The following is a 20957-nucleotide window of genomic DNA, read 5'->3' as shown; positions in this document are numbered from 1 at the left end:
CTTCTTTGAATCATATCACCAAAGTATTGTGTAGCTACTTTTATTTCTTTAGTTAGGACTGAGCCTACCAGAAGAGCGATTAGCAGTGTGCAGATTTTAGTGCAAGCATCAGTCAAGTGTTTTAGACTGAGGCCAGCCTCTCAGTGGTAGCGTGCCAAATTTGGTTTTTGTCAAACTAGAGGTCAACTGTCCTATTATTATTTGAGAAGTGCTTGGAAATTGTTGCTCTTCAGATTACATCTGAATCATGTATTAAACGCAGGCCTGAACCCTAACCGAATCCTTACCTAGGACTACTAGAGGCCCTGAAGGGCTCATATGACCAGTGCTTACCAGAGTGAGCTGGTTTACTTGTATTGTACAAGTTGAAGGGAATGCAAGGCGCACTACAGCTCAAGAGCAATTAAAGGAAGAGCCATCTTACCCGTTGGCTCTACTTTGCCAGAGCAGGGGAGCAAAACCAGGGAAAATGCCCCAGTTCGGTGGCTGCAACATGTAATGAGCGGTCAGCACAGTAGTGGCAGGTCACTGTGTTCACTGTGCCAAAGCCAATGCAGAGAACTAATACTCGATATGAACGTGCCTTCAAAGGGACAAGACACTGCTTATTAGCTGATCATCGGATCAAAGTAGGAAAGTAGGAGTTAAGGAGTTAACACCTGGGAACTGTTGCCTTTTTCAGGTTTCATCTGCTCCTGATTCCTGACCCCATGCAAGCTTTGCAGTATGCTGTACGCTAAATGATGAATCTGTGTGTTTGCTACAGGCTGCTGACCCGTGTTCTACAGAATATCAGATACATAGAATTAGAAGGAAGTGCTAATTTGGCTCTTTTTTCCCCTCACTTCAGTGCAGGGAAAAATTTCAACAGTATGTGTTATCATTTGTTGTTGTAAAAGATGACTTTTCATAAAGTATATGAAGAAAGCATGAGTATTTGATGTGTTTGCACTGGAAAATCTTTGTCTGAAGTACTTAAGGTTGAAAACAGAGTTCAGCATTTTACAGTGCAAAGCTTTTCTGTAAGATTTCACACTTATGCCTTAGGCTGGGCTGGAAACATTGCAATAGCCATATTACTCATGCTGTTTTGGAAAAAAAATTGAGAGAGGTTGTGCATTAAAAAAGAAAAAGAATAAACATACCAAAACCTCTTTTAATATTTGCTTGGAGGAGGCGTAGTTTTGTGTGGTTGTGGGGGCATGGGGAAAAGAACACTTCTATTTTCTAAGCAGGTGTGTCCTTCCCTACTTAATATTGTATCGCAGGAAAAAAAGCAGCAGTTGCTAGCGACAAATGGAGGAGATTATTATTTTTGTAATGATGTTACAAAAAGTGAGGTGTTTCTGCTCAGGGAAGAAGCCAAGCCTTCTCAAAATGTAGCCATTTGTAGGACTACCATCAATTTCAACGGAAACAGCATTTCTTGGAACTTTTAAGTAGTATATTTTCATTGCAATGGCTTGGAGCCCCTCTTCAGCATCCCAGATTACTAGTTAATTGCCTTATGTCACTATAATTAAATAGCTTTATCCTCCCTTGGCAAAATTACATCCTGAGCATTTCCATAGCATCTTTGTATAGATCGTACTTTCATTGAATATATTCCCCTTATGTACCTAGCAGCATTGGGAGGGCTGTGCTCTGGGTACACCCTGCCTCGTCGTGCCTGGGAAACAGAGGCTGTGCCTGAAACTTGGTGGTGTCAGCATGCTACCCCACAGCAACCTCTCTTCATTTCTGTGTGAGTTTGGCTTATGGATAAACTTTCTGGAAAAAGGAATGAATGGGTGGTCCTCTTCTGTAGGTGTAGAGGCATGATTGCCTCAGCAAGGTTTGATAGGGATACTTTCCTTTTGTGCATAAACACTCAATTTCAAAGCTGTTTTCCGTTGCAAAGGACAAGGGAAATAAAATATTTTGAAAATGTCAGATCAAACAAAATGAAAAAAGTCAATTTTCTGTAATTTTATTCTGTGACAAAACCATACAAATAATAAAATATTATAAAACAAATACTGCAACATATCATGATCTTTTAATTTGTTTTCTGCTTAATTTTTGTCAAATATTACTGCCTTCAATTTGGTACTTTGGTATGGAAAAAGTCTTGTGTTGGATAATTGCCCCTAAGATGTGTTCTTAGCCACTGCTTCAGATCTTCAATTAAGTCCAAAACTGCAAACTATCAGCCTTACTATCTGCTCCATCAAGTTCTGTTTGTTCTATGTAGCTGTCATTTTGGTAGATGTTGATCTTTAAAGTGTTCTCAGAGTCATGTGGCTTAACTGTTCTGGATTTTGCTCCCACTGTTTTATGAAATTAATGTAATTTTTGAAAGATTAATGGGGTTGGCCTTTAAATCTTTATCTATATACTTTCTTAATTGTTTCTTATTTTAAAAAAGGAATTTGTCTTGCAGGAACTTTTTTACAAATGCTTGTGTGACTCGAACTTCTCTTTTCTGTTCATTTAGTGCCACATTCCAGTGCTGTCATTCCCTCTCTGATAAGTAGTGCAGATAATTTTTTTTTATCAACAGATGCACAAAGATGATTTGTCTACATGTATTATATTGTCAGATGTAGAGAACTTCCTATCCAATATCAGAGAGGTCAAAGCTTTCATGACTGAACTACCTATGGGAGATTTATAGAAAAGAGTTTTTACCTATTCTGTTTTTCTTCTCCTGTGGAGAAGTGAACTTTTACCAAGTCTGACATGCTGGCTTTACCACTGTCAGAGTAACATCAGTGAATTTCTTGATTTGTAAATCAGAGAGACTTTGAATCGAGGAGACAATACGGCTTTTAAAAGTCTGTCCTTTGGCATTTATTTTGTGACCAGCATATCTGGTCAGCCACTGTCCAAGACAATTACAGAGAAATGGTTGTCTTTGTGTACTTCGCATTGTTATTCACTGGCAGGATAGTCATCAGAGGGTCACATTAAAGTTCATTCAATCAAAGCCGTGGCAGTAGCGATAGTCTGCCTCAGGTCAGTTCCATCTCTTGAGATTCGTAGGGCACTACCTGAAGTTATTTGCATAATTTTATGTAGCATTAGTGTATTGGTACTTTGTAGCAAAGATTTCAAAGGCAACGAATCTGTATTTAGTGTTCTACCCTAATGACAATCTAATCATATTTTCTTCACTGTGTTATTGTAACGATTTGTAAGTATCCTCTGGTATCTTCTATGTTCATTTTCACTTAGTTGTAGTCAATATATAATGTGAATTGTTATCTTCGTGTTAGTGATTATAATTAGGTTTTGTATTTCTCTGTTCATGCAGTTATTTGTTTGTGTACTTCTAACTGTCATGGGAACCTATGCCTTTTACTTTGGAGATAATCTTTAAAAGTGTTCCCTTGTGCTGTAGTAGATGTTTAAGTTCGGATGAGATAAATCATACCCAAGCAGTATCTGCTTTTCTTCACTGAGTGTGAAGTAACTCATATCTGTATCTAAATTGGTTAGTTTGGATGAATCCAAACTATGTCTTCACTTTTTTATCTATACATATTTACATATGTGCTTACATATATGCGTATTTGTGTGCATGCACACACACACACACACACGTATGTACCTTAAGCCCAAACCAGTTCTGTTACTTGCATCATTTGCAGAGATTTTTATGAGGCTATTGTACCAGAATAGTCTTAATTTTTAACGTATGAAGAAGTGTTATATGGTGTTCCCTCCTGCATATTCCAAAGAAGTACTTTTTCAGCCTTAAGGGGGAACAAAAGGCATGAAAACTCACAGCCATGAAGAATGTTCTGATCAGGAATGCATGAAGTTTATATTTTCGTAATTATTCCTCTCAAAGCCAAATTTCTAAACTTAAGCTGATGCTTTGGCATGTTTTGATATCAAACCTTATATATAAATGTTGAGGTGATAATCCAGATGTAATTTCTGAGGTGCTTCTGTTTTGGTGATTTTTGCCTAAGGAGGTTGTGGTTCTAATTGTGATCCTCAATTGTGATTGAAATTCTAATTCCTTGGAAAGGGTGTCATCTTATTTAAAATACTAGAAATGGAAATGTATGTAACACAAACTTGTTCAAAAATAATATTTTTATATATTTTAATGAGAACTGACAAAGGAATCATTAAAACAGTTGGAGTATGAAGTACGACTTAATGGAGGAAAAACTGAGAAAATAAATAGGAAAGCAAAATAATAAATAGAAAAGCAAAACCAACAACAAAGCAATAAAAAAAAAGTCTTGTTTACCATTAAAGAAAAGAAATGAGTTTGTAAATCAAAAGGCAAAACCAGATAGTCTTCAAGAACGGGGAAAAGAAAATTTTAAGCAGGGAAAATTCAGCCAATGTTCCAAAATGGCCAAGATAGATAAAAAAGTGAAGGGGAAACAAACACTAGCTAAATCTGTTGAAGACTGTACATGTGATTAGGTGGTTACAGGATTCTTTGAGAAGACAAATTTATTACTGTGTTGTGCAACACACTAGAATAACTTTATCAAGATGTTCTGAAGTCAAAGAACTTAGTCATGACAACAGACAGAATGAGAGATTACTTTCATATGTAATTTGTCATTTTTAATTTTGAAACAGAACATACTGGAGACGAGGCTGAGGAAACAATCACTTCTGTGGTTTAGTGATGCATTCAAAGTACTTTATTGAGTAATTGCTGTTGTTCGTTCCAAACTATGCAAGTGACTCAGATGCTAGAATTTACAGTCAAGCAATTAGTCCTTTTTGAAAGTTGGATTTTCCCCACTTCTCCTGTAGATTAAAACAAACAAATGGAATTTGGCTGCATACTTTGATCAAAGTGTTTTGATATGGTATCATAGTTTTAAAACATTTAGAAAATATCTTGACTTTGAGTGAGATCTTGCCTGTATTGAAATCAGTTTTTTTCTCCCAGCTGATTTCTGTGTGGTGCTCCATACCCAGGAGTAAGAGGGGTTTTTTTCTTTCTTTTCTCCTTTTTCTCTCTTTGTTGAGCAAAGCTTACAAATTGCAGAACTCCCGAAAGCAAAGCAGTTCTGTTCACACATCAAGCTTAACCAAACAGTCTCTCACCTGCTGCAAGACTTGTGGTTCTTAACTCCTTCTTTACCCAACTGCACGAAAATTCTGTTAAGGACTGGCTGTTTGGCTTACATTCATTTAGCAGCCGCAAACACACTATGCAACCAACCAAAACTGTACTGGAATTTTAGCTAATTATTTGCATTTACATCTGACATGAGCAGTTTGGAAAGAAAATCCATTTAGTTTTGCCAGCGATAAATTTAACTGTGAAACATAGAGGTTCATGCTGCTGTTTATTATCTTGGATTCTTCAGCATCATGCAGGGAATATATATTTCAAATCCCCCTTAGGGAGAAGCAGTATGATAAGAGTTGTCAGGGCAATTTTAGATATCTTCTCCAAATTAAGATAGTTTTAGAATAATCCAAAGAGGATTTTTTATGGATTTTTTTTTTCTTTAGAGGTGCTTTTCTGAGATAAATAACTCTAATTCTGTAGGAGCTCTCATTCTGTAATTTTAAATTGTGAATAATGTATTTGTTGATAATATGGCAATGCTACTTAGATTTGAGACTTGAGGTGCTTTTATAAGTTTTAGGGGTAGTGTGTGTTCATTTAGGTGTTTGAGATGATAAAGAGTAGGAACTAATTCTTCAGATCATAAAGGAGATCTGTGACTTTGAGTCTCTGCTGCTTTCCACATTTGTTCTGAGAGCAATACCTTGGTGAACTGTCTTTTTCAGGGGAAGGTATACAATTTCAGTTTAACCCTAATTTCTAAGAGTGATAAGGTAATAAAACTGGGAATGTACATGAAAACTCAAAGCCTTTCTTGTTAGTTTTACTTTGAATGTTTAAAAAGGTATGAATTAATACGTTGTGTTTGTGGAGTGTTGCATTTTCTTCTTGGTCTCCATCACCACAGTTGCTGCATTAGACCTGTTTTGAAAGCTCTTGGTGCCTTTTGAGGTCTCAGTGGCTCAGACAAACACTTCTCCAGCAGTGACTGGTGCTTTTTTTGCTCACTCTAACCTCTCTTTTGACTAGTCAGTGTCTTACCCAGGTTGTGCATACAGAAATGAGCGCACTTTATTGTGGTTTTGCTAAAATAATTTTCAATTCTGCCTAATTTGGAAGGTTATAATCTTCCCCTTATCATATTTCCTTGACTGGATATGTGGGAGAACTTGGTGGTATTTGAATGGTGGAAATACAGATAGCCCTTCATTTTCATTATATGGTTATTGCTGTAATGTGTAAAATTTCTGAAAGCTGATGATAATTAACATTTTGATTGTATTTTTTGTTTTTAAAGGGCACTATGAGAAGGTGTATGATAACCAGCTTAATTTGGCCTACTGCTTCAATGACCCTGAGGAAAAATGGTTAAGTAATTACTTCTATGAGCAATGCTTTAACACCGCTCAACTAGTAAAAACTGATGGTGGGAAAAGAGAGGCACAAGCACATGCAAATATGGGCCTCATCAGTGAGGAACAAGGTAAGTCACTGAGATCACGATGCTACATTGTATCAGCATTGAGAGAGTCATATTTCATCACAGAGCACAGCATTTCAGTGTAAAACTGATTTGCAGCCATAATTTAAAAGAAGTTTTAAAACTGTTGCAATTCTAATTTTGGGGCATCTAATAGGAATACAAGTTTATATTCATGGACCTGTTTCCTCTGTTGACATTCTGCCTACAGTTGAAAGTACTCAGTCAGATGAAAAACAAAAAGTTTAAAGGAAGCATGTGTTTAGTGCAAAGGTTCTTTGGGTTTGACTTTATTTCCTTTTGCTTGTTTTTGACAAGAGACTGGTAGTGCTGCCTCAGGTCAGGGATGTTTGAGTGGGATGGCATCTGTAGTTACACAAACTGGCTTAATTTAAGAGGTATGAACACATAATTTAGTTTAATCCTGCCTCAGCAATGGAAAATTTGCACTTAGATAGAGCAGCCTATATTTTTATGTTCTTTTAAAAAACTATTTTCTGGTTCTCTTGCCTGAAAATGACACCCTATTTGTTTGTACATGGGTGCCGTATTGGTGTTTGCTTCAGCTTTATACCACACCATGAGCTCCATTTCTCTGTTCCTCTATCTATATCCTCAAACTGTGAGTCTCTGAAATCAGAAAATATATTAATAGAAATAACTATAAATAACTAGAATCATAGAACAGCCCAGGTTGGAAGGGGTCTTGAAAGATCATCTGGTCTCACCTTTCATGGGAAAGGGAGCCTAGATGAGATTAGCTGGCACCCTGTCCAGTCCCATCTTGAAAATCTCCAGTGATGGAGACACTACCACTTCCTCAGGGAGGTTGTCCCAGTGAATAATTGTTCTCAGTGTGAAAAATATTTCTTTCTTATATCAGTATGAACCTTGCTTCTCTATTTAAGAACATACATTACCTATCATGGCAGAGGGGGTTTGTGTGTGTGTATCAGTCTGGGTATAGAAAAAGCTCATTTTCTATGTTTGTACAAAATCCTATCCTGTTCTGGGAAGACAAGCAATGAGTGAGCCTCTATTAAGTGAATAAAACCTGTCTTCTAGTTCTAACTCTTAAAGGTACTTGACATCTAATCATTGCTTCAAATATATGTGATTTGTATTGTCATTACATTTTTGGTTTTAAGTTTGACTTTGTGGGTTGAAATCATTTCAACTTTGATCTCAGCTTGTGGCTGGTTTCTCAAATAGAATGGCTTTTTTCAGGAAAAAAAATAAACGCCTTTTTTTTTTTTTAATGGTGTAATTTCAGTAAATGTCTGACAGAATGGGTGTGTTTTAAAAGATGGCCTAATTTCCTAGCAAAAAACCTGGACATAAAACCTGCAGCCTTTTTTTTTTCTTTTTAATTGAAAGTTGTTTGTCCTGGGTTTTTTTCCCATGTTCTCTTAAAGCTGAAACAAGACACTTATTTCAATAGTTCCTCATGTTTTCTAGACTGCTGGTCATTAACACTGTTTTCCTCTGAATTGTTGCCATATCTTTCTTGGCTGCAATACCCAGAGCTGAATTCAGTTTTAAAATTTGTGTTTATACCAGTGATCAATAAAATGGAAAGATTATTTTTTGTACAAGTTGTATTTTTGTTTTCAGGCATGACATTGACATTCTTTGTTTCAGCATAAATTGCATACTCAATTCATGATCTTCAGTAATCTCAACATTCTTTTCTGAAGAACTGTTTACTAGCTATTCTGTTCCCCACTCTGGGATCACCAGTTAGTTCTGCCTAAAAGCAATACATCGCACCAAATAGCACCCTGTGTTTTTCAGACGGTTTCTGGAAATTGTCAAGATTGCTTTGAATTCTGAAGTTGTCCTTGAACATGCTTTCTGTTCTTCCTAGTTCGGTATCGTTTGAACAGTTAATAAAGCAGTCTTCCTATCTTGTAATTCAAATTCTTAATGCAAATATTAAGTAGTAAACTGGACCTAGGACAGGCACCTGTGGAACCTCACTGGATGCCTTTTTCCATACTGACAGTGAACTACTGATAACTAATGTCTATATGGGATTCCCTAGCCCATTTGCACTCACCTAACAATAGTTGCAGGTGAACCACGCTTCCCTAATGCTTTACAAGAAAGTTGATAACAGTGAGGAAAAAAAAAAATCTATAAACTTTACTAGCTTAAATAGAAGATTGGTTTGATGACATTTACTCTTGATGTATTGGCATTGGCTATATTTTCATGTTTTCTCTAAATGCTTGAGAAGGATCTCTTTGACTATTTAGTTATTCCAGTATTGTTCCAGGAATTTAAGTTACGCTAAAATCTAGTTTCCCAGCAGATAAGAGAGCTCTTGCCTCTAGCCTAGACAGTCATAACCAAGTAATTTTCATTTTGAGTGAAAAATGCTTAATTCGGTTATCTGTCTGATACTTATAGAATAAAATTATTGAAGTTGCTGAATTTTTTGCAACCTTTTCACTTTGTGCTTCAGTTACTAAAAAATAAAATTCTAAGAAAATGCATAAAAGCAAACATCCCTATTTATTTGTAGCTTCAAAGGCTCATACTGAGTGTGACTCACTACAGTTATCCAACCACTGCCTAAAAAAAAGTAGCATTTCCTACTTTTATGACGTGTTAAGCAGAAGTTGAATGCTTAAATATCTTTAAGTCCACTACAAAAATGTGTAAGTAAAGTTATGAAATAGACTTCGAGATGCTCAGAGGAGGGGAAATTTCATTTTCAGACTGTAAAATATTAGAAACTTACAGAAGAGAGCCTTCTTTTTAACATTGGTAAGGAGAAATAAAGCAAGGTGCATTTTCACTGCCCAGGGTAAAGCTCCACTGAGTCTATAGAGTCTGTCTTTTGCAAATATTTTATTTCTATAGAGAGAGTCAAAAAACAAAGAAGCTGAGAGGGTAAGCATAGGATTGGCTTTGAGGGACTACTGAGAAAAAGCAGATATATTCCATGCACTTTTTATTTTCAGCAGATTAAAAATTAAATCACAAGTTCTGATTGCAGAACAAAGTGTAAGAGCAGATGTTGACTTGGGATTGTATAAAATTGCATGAGTATTAATGGTCTTATAAGTAAAATTCAAAACATGCTATTTTTGATAATGGAACAGACAGATATCGCTTGAAAATTAAACTTCTTGTTGTTGTTCAGTTATTTATCGTGCTGTGATCTTATTTGTTTGTGAACTGAATGCATCAGATGCCTGCTTCCTATGAGGATATATACAGGAATAGATACACATGTATATGCTTGTATGTATGCATTAATATACACATATAGGAATAGGTATGTGTATCTATACAAAGACAGGGAGGTGTGTGTAGGTATGTGAATGATGTCTAACATGTACATGATGATTTCATCTGATTTAAATAATTATATCTATATTAATTATCTTGATTCATAGTTCAGCCAGGAAGACAGGAGAATTTACAAGCATGAGAAGTTAATCTTACAAACATTCATGTGTGCATCCTTTTAGATGTAAATATCTTGTCCCGGTTCTTTTTAGTTCTCTCGTCCAATAGTGTACTTCTTATTACGTGTGAACAGAAGCTGTCTGTATATGCTTAGGACTGATTGCTTAGGAGTATAAAGTCAAACATGTACTTGTAAAGATTGTTGTTTGCCTTGGAAACAAATCGATATATTTGCTGGGTAATTTTTGTGTAATCAAATTTAAAGTTCTTTGACTTTCAGCCTGGTCCCTGTCCTAAAGGCTGGATATAATCTGATGTTCATTAATCTTCAAAGTTAAATATTTGAGGTGTCGGCAGTGTAGACTTCAGTCATGGTATTTGGATGCAGGTGATTAGTGGCTGTCAGCACATAAGGGAAAGAAACCTAATAATTGAGTAGCCTTTTACAGACACAAATGGAACATTCTGCTTGGAGCAAATACATTTTTAGCAGCAGTTCTTTGCAGAATGAGATTCTAACTGCTTCTTTAAAAAACTGTAGGGTAAGGTTTCTGTTTACAAGTTACCCAAATGAAATGCTATTCTTCAGTTATTGCAGGAGTGTTCAGGTTATGATCCTGTTCAATCAGCTGTGCTTACCCCATACTTTGTCTTTGCTCAGGGGGTTGATAATAAGCTGTTTTATTAATTTGGTTACTGGTTATTTTCCCATATAGCTATAAAATATGCCAGTGTTGCTTTATACACATTGAAAAAGCAGTGTGATATTTTCTCTTTTTTTTCACATTAAGTCCAGCATTAATAGTCATCCAACTAAGCACAGGCTTTGTGGCAGAATCTCAGGAAAAATAATTTTTTAAATATTTTTGTTCTTGCACTTTGAATGTGTTTTTATAAGTAATATCAGTCATTTTCAACGTGTGTATTTTTTCTGCATATCAGAGAATAAGAAGGTTATTGTAGTCTGTGATATATTTGTGTAAATTCTGCTGAAGTTAATTGTGAGCTGCAGGTTTACACTGTTGTATCTTGCAGAAGAAACACAGGCTGAGTGTATTGATAAACATAATGGTTAGTGCTAGTTTGTATAGGTTCTTATACTGCCAGTGCTCATTGTTACAGTGCTTTCTGTTTTGTATTAAAGGATTAACATCTCTTATAAATGAAATTATGTAGAACTTAAATATATGCATCCCAGAGTTTCTAATAACTTAATCAGTAACAAAGGCAGCCCAGGGGAAACATGGAATTTGTGCTGGTAGGAGCTCTTTGCTTCAAATAGGTTATAACAAAATTAAATATTTCTATATTATTAAAAAGCATAACAAAAACGGATATCTTAAAGTGTGCTTGTTGTAAAAGCAACCATCGAGGCCATTGTAAGTAATACAGGTGTTTGTATAAATGTGTGTGTATAGATGCATACCTATGTACATGTATATGCACATACGCATCTATATATGCATATATATGCTTATAGATGTGTACACACATTCAAATTTAGCCAGTGCTTTAAAGCCAGTACTTCAGATACCAACATTTCAATCTTAATGTCAAGCAATTCTGCATTTGTGAGAGAGGCTTAAAGATGACTGATTAACATATCTGATGGTGTTTTTCTAATACAGATGCATGACTCTTGTTTCCTTAAGGCACAGCCTTACAAACAGACAGGTTAGCACTACGTTGTCTGTGGGACAGGGAAGCTGGATCTGTGATGTCAAGAATTCTGGAGGAAGCAATGAAAACATCATCACTACAGTCTTACTATAAATCTCTATACTCTCACTCTGGAATGATGCAAGGATCTGAATGTATACCTTTCAGATGGTAGCAGCAACATAGACGTTCACAGGCCACGGTTGCTCTCCTGCATGAGTAAATTAAGCCATGTGTAGGGATGTCTATGAGCATTGGAGCACAGGCTAGTGCTAAAGTGGTGTTAATAGTCCTGCACATGCTTTTAGCTTGTGCTAACATGAACTCCCTGCTCTGCAATTATTCATAAGCACAGTTTGGTAATTAGGAGTGTTTCAGGGACTTTTCATAATGGGCAGTTTACCAGCAGCCATGCTGTTTTGAAGGCTAAGAGAGTTTACTAGGATAGTTGTACCTTTCCATACCTGTTGGTTGCAGTGCTTGAAAGCATTTCTGGATACATTTAAATAACTGTTTTTGAGAAAGCATGTAACTATCACAGTGGAATCCACTGAATAAAACTTCCACAATGAATTCCAAGTGTAAATCACTGCCATGCCAGAAACTGCATATTCCCTGGTATGAGAGGAGCGAGATGTGTGAAAATTATACCATTAATCTCAATGCAGTGGTGATTTAGAATTAGCGGTCAGATTTATATTCTGCTAGCACAGAAGGATCAACAAAAGTGGAAGCAATACTTTTTCTGACATGCTTACAGACCAGAAACACTACAGACAGGCAGGACTACTAAAAGAAAGGTACAGCATGCAAAGCAAATAGCAATGTTAGATATGTCAGTACTGATTCCTATAACAAACAGCTAACCCATAACCTCCGATTTTTGTCTTGCTTTGTATGGTTTTTTAGGTTGCAAGTCTTAAAGAATTCTAGATCAGGGTCTCCTTAGCCCTTTCTAAAGTAAGTTTAGACATTTAAAAAAATATACTGCATTCTGAAAATTAATGAGTGGGTTTTAAGTGTTCAGTCTTAATCCTGTTCTGACTTGATTATAAGTAATGTTAGGCCCCTGTTGCTTTTCAGTCAGAGCAATGTTATGCCAGAGCTGAGAACTTCTAATCCCTCTGCATCCACCCCCAAAATATTAATAAAATGGACTAATTTATGAGAAAGGTGTAACTGTTCTGTCAGTAATCATGGATAACCTACAGTATTTTTTATGTTAGAATTTGCTATAGTTTTTTCTGGATGAAAGGCCTACTGAACACAAGGGACTTGTAAATAAATTTAATTAATTTGTTGTGGAAAAAACCCCCAGGGTTCTTACAGACTTTGACAATCTGGATTAAGAGCGAGGAGTAGGATTCTACCTATCATTTTACCATACTGTTGAAATTAAAGTTTTTAATCAAGGCATTATGGAAGTTGGTGGAACAATTCCTGTTGAGTTTAATGGGCATTTTATTCGAGCTTTTGAAGCTTAAGTATTAATTACTGGATATATTCGATAAACAACTTTAAGACATTTCATAATATCATCTTTTTGCTTTGAGCATAAAAAGTCTGAACTGATTATTTTCTTGTTCTTAGCAGATCCTATTTAATGCATTGCTAAGAAATTATTGATTTTTGTATTTTGAATTGTTTATGGCAAGTGTTTTTCAGTTAAAAACTGTAATGTATAAATTAAGAGAAACTTGGCATACATTCGTGAGTATCTGTGCAGAGTAAATACGCATGTCGAAGCAGAATTTCCCCAATTGGTTTGCCTTCAGGCAGAAACAATTTATATTCAGATTAAAAAAGAAAAAAAGTTAATATTGCAAAGTGAAGCATTGAAAAGGTTTAAAAGGCAAAAGTTAAAATTCCATGTAAAAAATATTTTTTATGCTTTTCTGTGTGCACGTTTTGTGACTTTGTTTTAATTACATTAACATGTAGTGTCTTTTGCTAGGAGATTCCTAAGTATAGCCAGAATAAAATTCACCTGTGGGATGGATGGCCCACATGCACCTTCTACATGAGTAGATCTTTATATTGTTATCTGTGTTGTGAGTCTGCCAAGCCCACTTAAATAGCAAATCATCATTGTGCTGTATAATGTAGAAATGAAAAGTGCTGCTTTACAATTTGATTGCAAAATTAGAAACAACTGGTAAATAAAACAAAACAGTGGGACATTCGTGAAGAGTAATAAATTTCTTCCTTACTAGCTGTGGAGTGCGGTACTGTTATTGATAACAGTATTGCTGCATTTGAACTCTCCGACGTGCCTATTTAATGCTGTTGTGTTTCCACTATAAGGTGTATAGCCAGTGCAGGGATGTCCAGCTCATTTTCACTGGGGGCCACATCAGCCTCGCGGTTGCCTATATTTACACAGTCCTAAACTTACATTTGGCCCTTTGAAGGCAACCATGAGGCTGATGTGGCCCCCGGTGAAAATGAGTTTGACAGCCCTGCTCTAGAGGTCTCCATGCTGTTGTATTCACAAATGCAGGTCTGACGCTGGAGGAAGGCAGCCTCAAATCAATCCCACTTCTCTCTACGGGAACAAAAGTCAAAACAGCAACTCAAATTACCAGCTAATAGCTAACCAAGGCCTTTCTGGTTTTGTCTGTCCTTGTGTCTGCGTCAGAGCTTCCCTTTTGTAAGCAACTTATTTTGATCTAAAATGATACCCAGATAAGTTTGTGATTCTTGATAAAAGATTAGTCTCATGATTTCCTTTCTCTTTATTTTTATAATGGTATTTTTCATAGTGCAGACCGAAAAGAGAAAAGAGATTAAAAGATATAAATGCCTATGTAATTTTTTTCATAGGAAGCCTGAGTGCTAGTCAAAATATGGCAATGGTCCAAAGGAGAGTCGCAGTTCTAGAGATTTAGAGCATGTGTATCCTTTGAGGCAGGAGTGACCTTTTTGTTTTCTGTGTTTATACAATACCACTTCCTAGATACTTCTATTGCACTTGCACTTGGTAAGGTTCCATGTGTGCTGTGACAAAGTAAAAGCTGTATGTGAATGTTCTGCTGGCTGGCTGGCCCCGCAGTGTGCTGCCCTCTGGAATACCTACAGCAGAGTTCTATCTGTCTTTCTGTCTGGAATTTGGATCAATCTCTATCCTCAGGCTACTAATTTTCAAAAAACTGGTGGGAACTAACTGTCCTACAGACTTCTAACCACTTATCAAATTCGGTTATCAAATTTGGTTAAAGTTCACAAGATGATCACATAGGCTTGTTTCCTTTGGAAACTAACCTAAAAATGTCTTTTTGTACTGTTCATCATTTGGAGAAAACAGATAGCATGTTTCATTTGATTATTTTAATTTGCTCTATATGACAGACCATATCCAGTAGTAACCATATATCATTGATTTATCATGATATCTCCCCTTCGCCCCAGGTTGCATATCCTAGATTGATAGATTTTAAGATTATTCCTACCCATGATTATTCCAAACAACTTCTTCAGAAAAAGGAGTGTAGGAATAGTTCAGACCTGAAAACTTCCATGTCTCCAAATTCTGTATCTTTGCCTACATATACCTATTGCTAAATTTTGTCTTTAAGTTCATATAGAGACAGATACTTTAAGAGAGTCTTTACATCAGGGAACTTCAGAGACAAAAAGATGCCTTCTCGTAATGGGACATGGAATTCTGCTTATCCAGCCTGACCATTTAAAACTAGTTTCATCACATTTACTGAAGCTAACTCTTCTTTGTTGTTCTGCGCTTATGCTATTTCACAAAGCAGTTGTGTTGTTTGCTTGTTTCTGGTTGCTAGAGAATTGAATATGTAAGTTAGCTGGGAAAAACTTGATTGTAGAGCATAATTTAAAAATAATAAGCAGCAAATTGCTAGAATATAAGGTCTTCAGAGATGATGCTTGTCTTTGTCAGTCAGTGGCAGACAGAAGCAGCCATAAATCCAGATACATTCTTGGGGAGGAGAGATTTAAAACGTTTATTAAATAATTGAGGTCATCCTCATGCAAGTGCAGAATGTAGTACCCAGATAAATGATATCTTATTATTACAGGGTTGTTACTGGTATTGAACTAGTATGTACCATATTGAATTGATGTTACAGAAATTAGGTATGCTTTCAATTCAAATTAGTATGCCCTTAAGAAAGCATGAAAGAAGCTTCTGAACATCCAACAAGAAAACAAAAAGGACCTGTTGAGTTAATCAGAAAAATTCTTCATATAATTAATTTTTATTCTTATTTTTTTAAAGGTGTTGGTAAGCAATGGAGATGTTCTGAATAAGAACACTTAGGGAGAATTCTGTAGGGTTCTTATTTTCACTTCTGAAAAAAACCACTGTGAAAATGGAAAACTTACTTCATGCTCCTCCATTAGTTGATTTAAATCAAGGTTTATTTTTAAGCACAGGGATGTAAATAATATTTTTTACACTATGAAAAACTAAGCAGGTTTGCCAAAAGCTTCCTTAATCCTTTCACTGTCACTACTACTTTCCTACCCTACTTCTTCAAATTGAGAATCTTTCCGTTTTGATCTAACACCTGGGGACAAGTCTGTATTCTTACTTTGTAATGAGAAGCTCTTCAAAATATTCACAGCAATGCAATCGTGCTAATTGTAAACTTTGTAATTTGTGTTTTCTATAGAAGTATGATGATACATGCAAAAAAAAATCTTAAATCAGTTTGTGTTCTTAGATATTTGGTGAATGTGAAGTTCATTTTCAAATAGTTCATAAAATTACTGAAAGAGTGTTGCTATTGTTTACATCGAATTATAAAATATACAGTTTCAAAAATATCTCAGAAAAAAACTTTTTATGTACGCTTGAATATAAGGCGTAGCACTCAAATGAGTTGTTTATATATACACTTCTGCAAGAAGCATATTCTTTCTTGGTGTTTTTGGTATCAAATGTTTCTCTGTTTTCTTTATGTGCACATTCATAAGGATATGGCATTTAATGAAGAGATCTTTCTAAAGTATTGATAGCCATGAGTAAATTATACTATGTTTGATCTGTGTTAAAGATTCAAAGTCCAAGGTCTTTGAATAGAACTTAGAATAAAAATGTAATTAGGTTACATCCCTAAAGTCTGATATATCTTTAAACAAGACTGCAAATGAAACTTTATTAAAACTTCAAATGAATTATTTCTTTGCTTTTTTAAATTCTTTTTCCCTCTCTTCTCTTTCATGTCTATTACTGACATTGCTGCTTGTATTTTACCTGTCTTTTCCAGGCTATTTTAATTATTTACTGCTTAATGAGTAGTACTGAGATGAAGCTTCATTCAAAGCTGCCCGCTCACTAACAGATTTTTTTGCTTCAAAGCTTTGCAAGGTCTTGGACTGCTGCAGCTGAACCTGCAGTTGTCATCATAAACTTTCCTGGAGGCAGCGTTTCCTTTTAGTAATTGCTGGGGGAGCTGCTGTCTCCAGAGGTGCATTCTCAGTGGGACTGAGAGCTGATGGGGTTGCATGTCCTCAGCCCTTATCAATTATCTGTAGAAGTCATAGGTAAAACAAACATTATGAAGCTATTAATAGAAAGATATCTTACTCTTCAGAGGATCACAGGATAACTCAAGTTGGAAGGGACCTCAGTAGGTCATTAGTCCAACCTTGCTACTCAAAGCATCCTTCTGAAGTAGATTATTTGCACAATAGAACAGCTCCTGTGCTGGAGCATTGCATCTGATATTGAATTTGTTACTGAAAGCTGTGAAAAGCAAGGGGAACAGGGGTACAATCTGAATAACTGTTACTACATTCACATACATAAATCACTACAAAAAATTATTTAAACTGAGGGAAGCATTTGACATGAGTTAGAAAAAAAGGTAATGTAGAGTGCAACTAACCTGCTTCTGTATTATTTTCTGTATTTAAAAGATAATTATCATATTACCCTTCGAGATTAAATAGTAGTATAACTGGTTTTCATTTGGTTCTATTGAGCCAAAAAAAAGTAAAAACAAACAAAAAACCAAACAAAAACACACACAAAAAAACCAAACCAAACCAAACAAAAAAACCCATCACAAACCAAGCCCTGAAAAACAGAACTGCATAGCGTGTACCATTGCTCACTATTCCTCATTGCATTTTCACCTCCTTCCCCTCTCTGCATTTGGAGATCTGCCTGGAAACACTGCAATATTTGCAAAACCTGAAGTGTGAGCATCCCACTGAGCGCGGGCTGGCCCTTACTCAGGACCCTGAGCCTTAACATTGTGATCTTCCTGAATACATTTGGCATCTTAGGTAGCCTCTGTAGATAGGAAGCACTTTGATGCTTTGCAAACATGAAAGAAGACGACTTGAATGTTATTGTGAAAATTCCATTCTGTTTAAAATGGGTTTGTTGTCATTCAGCTAGTGTTCAACATTGTTTGCAATGTTCTCCTCTTGATTAAAATTGACATACATCAAAAAGTGTTTATACATAAATCAGAAGGCAGCATCTGACAAATGTTGCTTTCATAAAATGTTAACTTAAAAAGATAAAGAAATTTAAATTGTAAACAAAAATTTTCTGTGTTGGTTCATTTGACTTTGTATGTAGGACAGAAAAGTCAGTGAAATTTTCATATGTGACCTGTCCAGTTGTGTTGTTTGTTTGTTGGTTTTCCTGAAGTTGAGCATTGATCTTGGAAGAGTATGGTTTTTATTGTAGTTTGCATGTCAGCAAAATGCTGCTGAAATAGTTTGCGCAATTAGTGTTGCAAAACCTTCAGAGATTCTAGATTTCACCTCAGACCTAAACTTCTGTGAAAATGCCTGAAATAAGAACTTTCTTTCCACAGTTAAGCCTAAAGCAAAGGGAAAAATCAGTTTTATAATGTAGTTCAGATAGTACAAGAGTAATTACAGGTATGTTTCTAACTTTCAGAGTTAACAGTTAACACTTAATGTGAAATCGCTCTTTGGTTTATTATTGTCCTTCTTATATGTCCATACGTTATGTTTTGTACCACTCTTCTTAAAGTGTATGTGAGCTCTGTGTGCATATAGTTTTGGGGGAAATTATGTAATTCACACCAGATTTTCTTTGTAGAGTTACTCTGAGTTGTTACAATCAGTCTCCAGAATGTGTGTATATATCTTCGACAAAATCTGAGAAAGGTTTTATGTAGAGCCAGAAGCAACTTAGCAAGGCCTGGAGGTAACCCAGAATTTTGAGGATACAGTGGCTGGTATAGTAACTGGGAAAAATACAAGAGGAGGATATTTGTTCCAGTCACCCCTACAACAGTGCGTGTTCCTTCTGTATTTACTCTTCACGCTTTCTTGTAAGAACTAGAAGATTTTGATTTTTCCCTGCAATTCCTCTCCTGGCATTGTGCTCTTCAGCTAGTTACAATTTTTTTTCTCTTGCTGGTCCACAGTAAACTATCCCCAAAGCAGCTGTCATTTCAGCTGCCTGTGGGAAAGCCTGCCTTTGCAGTTCGGTAGTGTCGGCAGCAGCAGGGGAAGGGATTAGAGAGCAGCCAGGCGAGCAGCCGGGGGAACTGGTCTTATCCCTAGCTTGGGAGGTGCCTCTTAAAAAACCTTTAAGCAACATCGTCTTAGAGCATTTTTAGTATCATAATATGTTGATGATGAGGTACAACATACTGTGAGCAGTCCTACTGTGGGTGCCACAATACACACTGCCCTCTAGGTTTCTGTAAGTATATTTTGAGTATTTGAGCTTTAAGGCAAGTAATTTAGGTCTTCAGAGAACCAGACTATATATGATCTAAAGGCTCACTGGATTCCTATAGTTGTGTTTTTACATAACGGATACTTGATTAACATGAGCAGAAATAATATATCATTCCCTAAACTGCAATACCAAGGATTAGCCCAGCAGTTCTTGACCCAGACAAAGGAACATAAAATACCGTCTTTTTGCACTGCAGTCTCAGTCCGCCAATGCCATGTCTCAGGTTGTGTGATGCTCAACTTTCCTTTTTTCTCCTTTCTTCTCCTTTATGTCCTCAAGACTTCTCAGGCATGCTTTCGTTTGACCTTGAGCAGCTTAGACTCCAGGGAGAGATCTACTGGTGTCTTGTCAAATTGGGGAAATTGTCAGAATACCCCATGTGGAGCTAGCATGTTCATTATCAATATTCTTATGAACTGTCTATGTCATTTTGCTAAAACTCCCTGTGGAATCTTTCTGGAAAATATTATCAGCTCCTGTATACTAAATGAAAATAACTTTTTATATTTTAACTTTTAACTTAAAAATGCTCACCTTGACTGTTGTCTGTTGTTTGGTTGTGTTTTCGAAGAATCTTGTGAAGTTATGGAGCAGCAAAATTTTATCGTAAATCTCACAATTTTTGTCGTGCTTTCACACATGGCTGATAACCTCAGATTCTTGCATCTGAGATCAGTCCCAGTGACTTCTGTGCAATTCATTTTACCACAGGAGTCTGGGGTTGCTCAACTATTTACTGAATGAGCCTTGGTTTACGATCCTTGGGAGCTTTTTGTTCCACCTCCCAACATACCTCTGTTAAAGACTTATAACAAACTCTGTAGACAGTTGCTCACAGTGGAAACTGTGACAGATTCTTAACTATTTCAGTGTGAATAGTGCCACTATAATTATTGTCATGGAGCAGAGGAAACGAAAAGTAATACAAGCAGTTCAAGCAGTTACATTGAAATGTAAGGCTGTATCTTTTAAAATAGTAATAACATTTTTCTTCTTTTTTGCCACCATTAACTGTTGCTTCAGGAAGATTTTATGTCCACATTGTACAGTGAAATAACTGGTTACAAAAGATGCCCTAGTTCTAGATTAAAATACACTATAATATAAATAAAGCTTTATTGTTCTTTTTGGTTGTTGTTTTAAGCTAAAGTGGAATATTTTCTAAAGTCCTTAACAACTGTTTACAATTCGTAATTAAATGAGCTCCCTGCTTAGACTAGTGCTGCTGAAGAAATGTACCTAATAGACCTGTCACTTTTTTGTGCAATTATTTCTGTAGCATTATTTTCATTGGTAAATGTATGAGCTGATAGAAAAGGAAATCATTAGGTGCTCTCAGGATTGCTGAGCCATGGAGCTAGAACAGGCCAGTCACTGCATTTTGCAGATCATGACATTTTAAATTGCCCGTATGCTACTGGAAGCAATCTGTGGACCTAATTAACATCTCACCTAATTAATGTCAGGACTGGAGAAAGACAACTTTAGATAGCTTTGCACTGCCTTTATTTATTAAATATCACATTATTCAAATTTGCTATCTTTAATTTCAGTATTGAAAACTTCAGATTTCTGTGCTGTTTTCTTAAGTGAGAGTAACTTCTTTTTTTTTTTTTCCTCCTTCAAGTAATCAATGCACTGCTGAATGAGTT

The 20957-nt window shown here is 36.0% G+C and overlaps 1 protein-coding gene across 4 annotated transcripts in view; it reads left to right on the top strand.

Moving 5' to 3' along the window:
• TTC29 (tetratricopeptide repeat domain 29) overlaps positions 1 to 20957 on the top strand; it is a 220166-nt gene that overhangs the window by 116019 nt on the left and 83190 nt on the right. For all 4 annotated transcript variants that reach the window (XM_065634079.1, XM_065634080.1, XM_065634077.1 and 1 more), the window contains one exon: positions 6336 to 6521. In XM_065634079.1, the coding sequence (XP_065490151.1) occupies positions 6336 to 6521 (186 nt within the window). The remainder of the gene's footprint in view (positions 1 to 6335; positions 6522 to 20957) is intronic.

This window comes from Caloenas nicobarica, chromosome 4 (genome assembly GCF_036013445.1).
Source record: "Caloenas nicobarica isolate bCalNic1 chromosome 4, bCalNic1.hap1, whole genome shotgun sequence".
Lineage (NCBI taxonomy): Eukaryota > Metazoa > Chordata > Aves > Columbiformes > Columbidae > Caloenas > Caloenas nicobarica.
This window is presented reverse-complemented; position numbering and strand designations above follow the sequence as displayed.